General features: G+C 37.1%; 1 protein-coding gene across 1 annotated transcript; it reads left to right on the plus strand.

Moving 5' to 3' along the window:
• The first annotated feature begins 2234 nt into the window (after positions 1–2234).
• Positions 2235–6194, plus strand: LOC149541867 (uncharacterized). Its single transcript, XM_089795662.1, has 6 exons — positions 2235–2826; positions 2893–3572; positions 3689–4404; positions 4918–5117; positions 5287–5548; positions 5717–6194. The coding sequence occupies exons 1-6, from the start codon at positions 2235–2237 to the stop codon at positions 6192–6194; spliced, it is 2928 nt and encodes a 975-aa protein (XP_089651788.1).
• Positions 6195–10271: the final 4077 nt, after the last annotated feature.

Here is a 10271-nt window from a genome sequence, read left to right on the forward strand (position 1 = left end):
GTGTGGGAGAGATAGAGGTAGAATGTACTGCAATAATAATAAAATGATCTTTTCAATATATTATAAAATAAAACAATCAAAAGTACATGATGTTTTCAATCATGACTTACCCTGACGAAGGTATGCCAATCATGCATTTTTAACCGTGACCCAAAATCACCTTTCTTTGATATAAGACTACTTATGTTTGCAAAAAATCTTGTGGAATTTTTTAAATTTTTTTATGGCTTCATATATGACATCAGTTTGTTGCTGCATTAATAACCAAGGAATGACGCTCGTATTAATCCGATTTCCATCTCCATTTGATTTAACGAAAAAATTCAATTCATGATTGGATCAATGTCATTGCAAAATTTGACCAATTTTTCTTTGTCATGCTTTCCATCCAATATTTTTCCATAGTATCTCTGTTACATTCTTTTCAATATGTATAGCATCAAACAAATGCACGATTGGGAGGTGCTTGTAGTATGGCAACCTACTAAATTATCTATGATAGCTTTTAAGTCCTTTTGGAAGTTTGTCATTGATTCCTTGACGAACTTCATGAACATCAATCATATCGTTAGTAAACAAAAGACAATATCCAAATTTAAATTTCATACGAAAACCTGCATCAGATGGAATGACATTACCTAGACAATTCATTCTATTGTATTCCAACTTCCACATGTGAGGTGTCATTCTTTGTGGCTTTGATGTTGTCTCTTCTTTCCCATCAAAAAGATGTTTTTCAGTAATTTGATACTTATGATTTCTATGGAGAAAGTGTCTATGCTCATCGAACACCTGCTTTCCTAAACTTTTTGAATGGTGAGATTTCATCTTTGGACCACAAATTGGACTTGCAAATTTTCTCTTTGTCTGAAAACTTACAAGATCGTGTATGATTGGATGACATGTGTAGCATAAGATTCATATTTACAATTATTACATGCAACTTAAACATACAATGAAAAATATGCGTTAACGGTTTTACATACCAAAAAAATGTGTTAGTCTGTAATGTCCCCTTTTTGACAGGCACTAGCTACTTATTTTATTTTAGCCTTTATTTTTCCCAGAAGCTAAAAAGGAAGAAATAAGGGGGAAAAGATATATTAAATTAATTACTTATAAGGTTACTAAACAATGAAATATTAAAAAGTAACTTTATATTTAATTGATTTAATATTAAAGTGACTAACATAATAAAATATCAAAAAGTCACCTAAAAGAATAAAGTGTTGGATTCCTCTAAAAGCTTCTTGGAGTTGCTTGTGAAATCTTTATAAGGAGCCTTTGGGGGGTCATTTTACACATCTTGAGTTGCATATTCATCTATTGTGCTGAGAGCCTTAGTGCTCACATACTTGCTTGAGGGTTTGAAGACTCTAAGGTGTCAATTTCGGTTGTGACATATCAACCCTAGTTGGGAGTGGAGGAATTGGTATTTAGCCAATTCATTTGTGATTAATTGGGAGATAATATTCAGTGATTTTTGTTCAACCCGTGCATCTAATTTTTGACATCAGTTGGCAAGGAGAAAGGTTTTAGTTTTCGTAGTGGATCCAAAAAAGCAAAGTGAAAAAACAAAGCCAAAAAAGTAGTTCGAAAAAGCAGATCTGAAAAAGCAGTCCGAAAAAGAAAAGTGAAAAAGAAAATCCAAAAAAGCAGTCCGAAAAAGCAAATCTGAAAAAAGAAAAGCAAAAAAGCATGTCATCTTAGCTACTTATTCCAAGTTTTTTTGGTATTTACATTTGGCAATTGTAGATGGATACATTTGGCAAGTAATATATGTCTGTTTGTTACCAAAGTATTCAGTCATTGTAAACATTGAAGTATTGAAGGGAAATCAACTTAATTCAGTTGTTCAGTTTGTATGCCAAATGTTTGTAAAAATGTCTCATTGCATAGTCATTCATAGGATGCATGCCAAGTGTTTGTGAAAATACCTCTTGGCTGTAGGTGTGCATTTTATATCAGAATTTCATGTACTTGCATTTGAAAAATAATAAAAAGAAGTTGCATATCACTTTGATTTCCAATTAGTTATTTTACAATCATTTGTATTCCTAAATATCATTGACATTCAAAAATCATAACAAAACAACAAACATCAGCAAACTGAGGCTGCAAGGGAAGTGTTTGACAAAATTCCTAAGGTAGAAAAACAGGGATAAAACTTCAAAAATTGTCAAGGCACTTTACAGTGGTATTAGAGCTAAAGTTCCTGCCATCCTGTACGGGTTATGAGTGAAGAGTTTCCAAATGTTCCATTCATAAATCCTTTGGATAAATTCTATAACAGGGCAAGAAAGGGCATAAGTCCTTTAGAACTCATGGAAGAAAGCAGTACCCAACAAATGCTTAATGCTCTTGTAAGAGGGCAACAGGAGTTGAGAGATGAAATTGCAAGAGGAAGAGAAGAACTGTCACTTATCCTTGGACAGCTGGTAGATAATAGAAACAATGGAAATGATAGGAACCATAATAGAACTAATGGGCAGAATGGACACAATGGGGGTCAAGAAAATAATGACACAGCTCAAAGCAGTGCTAGAACAACAAGTAGAGCTACTCCTAGGCCTCTTATGCCTACATTTTTGAGAGAACAGGGTGCTGCAAATCATGACCAACAAGTAAGAGAAGAGGGATATGGTGATTATTTGAGGGAGTACAACTCTCTAGGTGATGATTTCAAGGCTGCCATGTCACTAGTAGACTTTTGTGGTCTTAAATTGAGAAATAGACCAAGAAACAATCAATGGGGAGTGCAAAATCAAGACTTGCAGCGTAAGGTGGGAAAACTAACCTTACCATCATTTGATGGAAGTAACAAAGGTACAGCTAGAGCTTGGGTTTAGAAGCTCGACACATATTTGCAACTCAATCCTATGTTGGAAACAGAGGCTATCCAGTACGCCACACTCCATTTGGAACGTGAAGCACATGAATGGTGGTACCATGGACTTGTCACTTTGGGGCATGCCAACATTACTTCATATTTGGAATTCACCCAGAAGCTCATTGACAGGTTTGATCGTAAGGATCCTGAACTCCACTTTAGGGAGTTAGCACAACTCAGGCAGACTAATTCAGTGGATGCTTACATCACAGAGTTCCAATGGTTGGCAGTTATGGTGACAGATATTTCAGAACAACAGTTGGTTATGCTCTTCATTGAGGGATTCATGGAGCCTGTTTGTGGTTGGGTTAAGGCCTTCAAACCAGATTCTCTCCAGGATGCTATCATGAAGACTAGAGACATGGAATATTCTACATCTAGCATTAGGGCTCCTAGCAAGCCTTTCACATCCCATAAGGATAAAGGGAAGAAGCCATTCCAAAAAAAAAGTCATAAGGAGAACTTTGATGAAGCCTATAGACAGGAGTGTCGGCTTAAGGGGATTTTCTATCATTGCAAGGAGAAACAGTCTAGTCGACACCATTGCCTAGGGAAAGGCAAGGCTCACTTAATTGAGGTGATATTAGATGATGAGAGCAGTTTTGAGGAAGAGGAACCTCAAAGGGAAGACACTAACGGTTCAGATGGGGAAAATCATATGAGATCATTGCTTCTATCTCCAGTACTCCTAAGTTCAACTCTTTCAAAGTTTGTGGGGTCCTACAAGGTCATCAGATAGCAGTATTGATTGACAGTGGAGCTACTCATAACTTCATTGATGCATCATTTATGAACAAGCGACAAATTCCTCTAGAGTATTTTGAGGGATTCAATGTGATGGTGGCTGATGGGCGTAAGATAGCTTGTACTCAATGGATTCCACAGTTGTCTATTATGATGGGCAACCACATAGTTATAGATGATTTCTATGTGGTTGACTTGGGTGATATCTATGCCATACTTGGGGTCCAATGGTTGCAGTCATTAGGGAAGTACTCACAAAACTTCCAAACCATGGAACTCAAGTTCAGAGATGCTGATGGGCATAGAGTGGTGCTTAGAGATATGGCATCTAAAGCACCTAAGATTGTTTCAGCTAGACGTATGAAGAGTATTTTCAGGCATGATGACATAGTTTGGGTAGTAGAGTGTGTAATCACTCCTAAGGAATCTACAGATTCAGGACAGCTAGTCCACATTGACATCAAGGAGCTATTGGGAAAACATGATAAGGTTTTTGGTGAGATACCCCTAGGGAGGCCACCAGACAAAGGCTTCGAGCATACTATTGAGTTGGAAGAAGGGGCCAAGCCAGTGATTACTTACCCTTATCGCCATCCTAAGAAATTTAAGGATAAGATCGAGAAAGCAATCAAGAAATTGCTTGATATGGGACACATTCGTTCTAGCTCCAGCCCTTTCGCTTCTTCAGTGATCCTGGTGAAGAAGAAAGATCAGACCATGAGAATGTGTATAGATTACCGAGCCCTCAATAAGAAAACAATCAAGAACAGGTACCCGATACCCAGGATCGATGAGTTATTGGATGAGTTACATGGGACAGTATATTTTTCAAAGATTGATCTTTAATTGGGTTATTATCATATTAGAGTGAGGGAACAAGATGTGCACAAGACTGCTTTTCGATGCCACTATGGGCACTACGATTTCTTGGTGATGCCATTTTGATTAACTAACGCACCTGCCACATTCCAATCTTTTATGAATCATATATTCAACAACTAGTTGTGTAAGTTCCTCTTGGTATTCTTTGATGATTTGATCATATATAATAAAACTTGGGAAGAACACTTGTAGCAGCTTGATGAGATCCTTACCATCATGGAGGAGCAGTCCTTGTACACTAAAGCTTCAAAATGTGAGTTGGGCCTTAGAAAGATTCTTTATTTGGGACACGTGATCAGTACAAAGGGTGTCCAAGTGCACCAAGAGAAAATATAGGCTATTCTAGATTGGCCCACACCACGGTCACTTACAGAGCTACGGGACTTCTTCAAACTATGCAGTTACTATAGGCGTTTTGTTAAGGGGTTCTCACAGTTAGGGGCACCTTTGACAAATTTAACCAAGAAGGGTGCATTTTGTTGGACAGCAGAGGCGCATCGAGCTTTTGATAAACTCAAGGAGCTGATGAGCAGTTGTCCAATGTTGGCACTTCTTGATTTCATGCAGCCTTTCATTCTAGAGTGTGATGTTTCAGGGGAAGGTATTGGTGCAGTATTGATGCAAAATTGACACCCTATCGCCTTTGAGAGCCGTAAGTTGAGGAGCTAAGAGACTATACTCCATCTATGATAAGGAGATGCTCGCCATTATGCATGCCTTGGAAAAGTTTAGACAGTATCTAGTTGGGGGAAAATTATTGGTGAGGACAGATCATAACAGTCTCAAATACTTCTTAGAGAAGAAGGAATTGAACGAGAGACAACAAAAGGGGGTTAGTAGGATACAGGCATATGATTTCGACATAAAGTATGTTAAGGGGAAGAAGAAAATTGTTGCAGATGCCCTCTCCAGGAGGCCTTCAGCTTGCTCACTCTCTGAGATTTCGGCAGATTGGAAATCCATCTTACTGGTGGAGTACTCCAAGAATACATTTGCTTGTGAGTTGAAGGATGGATTGATTCAGGATGACAGGTATAGGATAGTTGATGATGTGATTTACTACAAGGATAGGATCTACCTGGTACTAGAATCAAAATTGAAAGAGAAAATACTACAATCTTGCCATGATACACCCCTAGAAGGTCATCGGGGCTACTTCAAAACTTATAGATAGACTAGAGAGAGGTTTTCATGGAAAAGCCTCAAGGATGATGTGTTGAAGCATGTGAAGGAGTGCGTGACTAGCCAGCAAAATAAGTTCGAGCATACACATCCAGCTAGGTTACTTCAGCCTTTGCCCATTCCTGAGCGAAAGTGGGAGAGCATTTCGATGGACTTCATCACAAGCCTACCTAAGGTACAGGGGAGAGACAACATCTTTGTTGTGGTAGACCGGCTCACAAAATACACACATTTCTTTACTATTCCGACAGAGTATAGGGCTTCACAGGTGGCTGAGCTATTTTTCAGGGAGATCTTTAGATTGCATGGGCTACCTAAGAACATAGTCAGCGACAGGGATAACAGGTTTATAAGTGCTTTTTGGCAGGATTTGTTTAGACTGATAGGTACTGAGTTGACACCCAGTACCAGTTATCACTCTCAAACTGATGGGCAAACAAAAATTGTTAATAAGTGGGTTGAGGGGTACTTGCGTAATTATGTGGCAGGACAATAGCGGGCTTGGATTAGGTGGTTGCATTTAGGAGAGTATTGTTACAATACCACACACCATATGTCCATTGGAATGAGTCCTTTCAGAGCCTTGTACGGGTATAATGCACCTTCATTTGTGGAGATGGCTTTTGGTGAGAGTAGGGCACCTAAAGAAAAATATTGGATTCAAGAAAGCCAAGATATATTGAAGGCACTCAAGGATAATCTGGTAATGGCACAGAATCAGCAAAAGACTTATGTAGATAAACACAGGGTTGAGCGTAGCTTTGAGATTGGTGATATGGTATATCTACGATTGCAGCCCTATAGACAATCCTCTCTTAAAAAGAGTGGAGCAAAGAAACTAAGACCAAGGTTCTACGGTCCATACAGGTTTACGAGGAGGATTGGGGAGGTAGCATATGAGTTAGAGCTGCCTGTGAGCAGCAAGATTCATAATGTATTTCATGTTTCATGCCTCAAGAAGGCATTAGGTCAGCAAGTTATCTCTTCCACGGATCTTCCACCACTTGATGAGGAGGGACATTTGGTCTTGGTGCCCAAAGAGATCATTGATGTCAGAGAGAGGAAATTGTGGAACAGAGTGATTAAGGAGTACTTGGTGAGATGGAAGGATCTGCCTGCAGAGGATGCCACATGGGAGAATGAGCAAATTTTACAGCACTCGAGTTTGCAATTGCTTGAGGACAAGAAATTTCGGGAAGGGAGGACTGTAATGTCCCCTTTTTGATAGGCACCAGCTACTTATTTTATTTTAGCCTTTATTTTCCCCGGAAGCTAAAAAGGAAGAAATAAGGGGGAAAGATATATTAAATTAATTACTTATAAGGTTACTAAACAATGAAATATTAAAAAGTAACTTCATATTTAATTGATTTAATATTAAAGTGACTAACATAATAAAATATCAAAAAGTCACTTAAAAGAATAAAGTGTTGGATTCCTCTAGAAGCTTCTTGGAGTTGTTTGTGAAATCTTTATAAGGAGCCTTTGGGGGGTCATTTTACACATCTTGAGTTGCATATTCATCTATTTTACTTAGAGCCTTAGTGCTTGCATACTTGCTTGAGGGTTTGAAGACTCTAAGGTACCAATTTCGGTTGTGAGATATCAACTCTAGTTGGGAGTGGAAGAATTGGTATTCAGCCAATTTATTTGTGATTAATTGGGAGATAATATTTAGTGATTTTTGTTCAGCCCTTGCATCTAATTTTTGACATCAGTTGGCAAGGAGAAAGGAATTAGTTTTCGCAGTGGATCTGAAAAAGTAAAGCGAAAAAGTAGAGCCAAAAAAGCAGTCCAAAAAAGAAGATCCGAAAAAGCAGTATGAAAAAGAGAAGCGAAAAAGCAGTCCGAAAAAGCAAATCTGAAAAAAGAAAAGCCAAAAAGCATGTCATCTTAGCTACTTATTCCAGGTTCTTTTGGTATTTACATTTGGCAATTGTAGATGGATACATTTGACAAGTAATATATGTCTTTTTGTTACCAAAGTATTTAGTCATTGTAAACATTGAAGTATAGAAGGGAAATCAACTTAATTCAGCTGTTCAGTTTGTATGCCAAATGTTTGTAAAAATGTCTCATTGCATAGTCATTCATAGGATGCATGCCAAGCGTTTGTGAAAATACCTCTTGGCTGTAGGTGTGCATTTTACATTAGAATTTCATGTACTTGCATTTGGAAAATAATAAAAGGAAGTTGCATATCACTTTGATTTCCAATCAGTTATTTTGCATTCATTTGTATTCCTCAATATCATTGACATTCAAAAATCATAGCAAAACAACAAACATCAGCAAACTAAGGTTGCAAGGGAAGTGTTTGAAAAATTCTTAAGGCAAGAAAACAAGAATAAAACTTCAAAAATTGTCAAGGCACTTTACATTGTCCAGGGGCATCATGTATAGTCCATATAAGTATTGCACAAAATTAAAATTGCCTTTCACCAATTGGTCTAGAGATGCCGTACATTGTGACCCCATTCCATAACTCCAACAACTCATCAATCAAGGGCTCAATATATACATTCATGTCTTTTATTTGGTACTTACCTAGATGAATGAACATAAACAAAACATAATTATTACGACCATTTCGATACTATGTTTATAAATTAATTTAAATGACTATTAAATTAAAAAATACCTGGTACAATCATTACCAACATTATGTGTTCCCTCTTTACAGACATTCAAAGAGGAATGTTATTGTTAATAACAAAAACATGCCAGACTGAGTAAACAGACCTTATCTCTCCAAATGGATTGACACCGTTTGGTGCCAATAAAAGCTTTAAATTATGAGGTTCTTGTTTAAATATTGACCACCTATCTTCTATGTTTTTAAATTTAGAACCATCCATAGGCATTCGCATAATGTCATCTTGACTTTTATTGTGTGCATAGTAATCCATAAATTGTGCCAAGCTAGTACACCTAAATAATCATTGCAAATGTGGAATAATGGGAATGTACCAAAGAACCTTGTGAGGCACCTTTTTCGTTATTTGATCTGATCGCTATCTACTAATGTGACATGTTACCAAAATTTCACACATGCTGAATTTTTACTTCAAGTGACATCATTGAAAACGTTGCAAAAGAAAGTATTCATTTTTTATTCATTTTATCATCTTGCAATGATTTATGAAACCATGTGCAAAAGAGATACAAATGTTCATTGTATAGATCATCACTGATATGTACAGTTTTCATTTTTACAACATAAAATGGATTAATGTGCTGAATGGAGAAAGTCTCACACAAGCCGTGAGGATAATTGATTAATTTTTCTTTCATCAAGAAATACACTAATAGATAAATATATACATGAAAGAAATAGGAATAGAGATAACCAGTCATTGCCTGTTGCTTTGACTGGTTATGGTTTCTTCTCCTACCGCACTGGTCCAGCTCCGAGCTCCACGCTCTCTAGCAGCTACAAAAAACATAAAGCAACTAATGTTAGATCCTGAGGGATTTAAGCAATGACTACCTACCTCTACAACTACATATCCTACCTGTCAATGCATCCCGTCATGAAAGAAAACAAACAAGATATTGGCATTTAATGCTAAAAGAAAATAAACCATTCGTGAGTGTCACGAGCCCGTGCTCGAACCTCATAAGATATGCTACGAGATAGAGAAGATGAATAGACTAACAAATCTGTATTATCAAGTTATTTATAGACATGTGCAACAAGCAAACAGGGATACCGAGGAATGCTGTTTGCATCTTTTAAACATGCATATCAAAGGACAAAACAGTGATATAATGACAAGAATGATTGTTTTATAGACAGAAATGGACATTGAGAGCATACACAATTAAAATCTATATTAATCAAACTCAGCATTTCAACAATCTAGAGCATAAGATTCGCCTTCATGAACATTGTCAATATAGAGCTACAAAGTCGTAAAGACTTGGTGTAAACAAGGCATAAGAGCTAGAATGCCAATTTCTATAAATGAAAAAAGAATCTTCTCCTATAAATTCATTAGCAGGATTAAATGAAATTGGGAAAAGGAAGTGTGGATTCCAAATATCCATCTCATACTTTGAAGGCAGCAGGATACTCTCAAAATTACTATCAAACAGAAGCTGATTCTACAGGAGAACCCCCATTTTGTTTTGTCTTTGAATATGGAAACAAGTATAACTTTCAGAATTAATCTTCCAACACAACCTTTGTAAAAATGATAAATGCTGAAGCATACACCTACAATAGCGTGTGTGAAGCACACACAATACAGCCTCCAGTACTACCAATGGCGGCAACAACAGTAAAGAAAGCCAAATCACAGCAAGGGTTTCATACCAAAGCCACATATCTACGGCTGATGGCTCGATGAGAACATTTTAACCAGCAAAATGTTACAAAAGCAAGCAATACAAAGAACCAGTCGCTATAAAAACCAAAAATATCACTTCTCTTTTGTATTTGAAGAACGTATTTACTAGCTGGAAATTTTTGCAGCCAAGGAACAAGTTAAAATGTAAGAAATTTGTTAAATCCATCTAAACTATGACGGGACAGCAAGCTCAAATCAAGAGCTCTCAGCAAATATATCAG

Source organism: Cupressus sempervirens, chromosome 8, assembly GCF_028749045.1.
Source record: "Cupressus sempervirens isolate cs-2001-9-10 chromosome 8, ASM2874904v1, whole genome shotgun sequence".
NCBI classification, from domain to species: domain Eukaryota; kingdom Viridiplantae; phylum Streptophyta; class Pinopsida; order Cupressales; family Cupressaceae; genus Cupressus; species Cupressus sempervirens.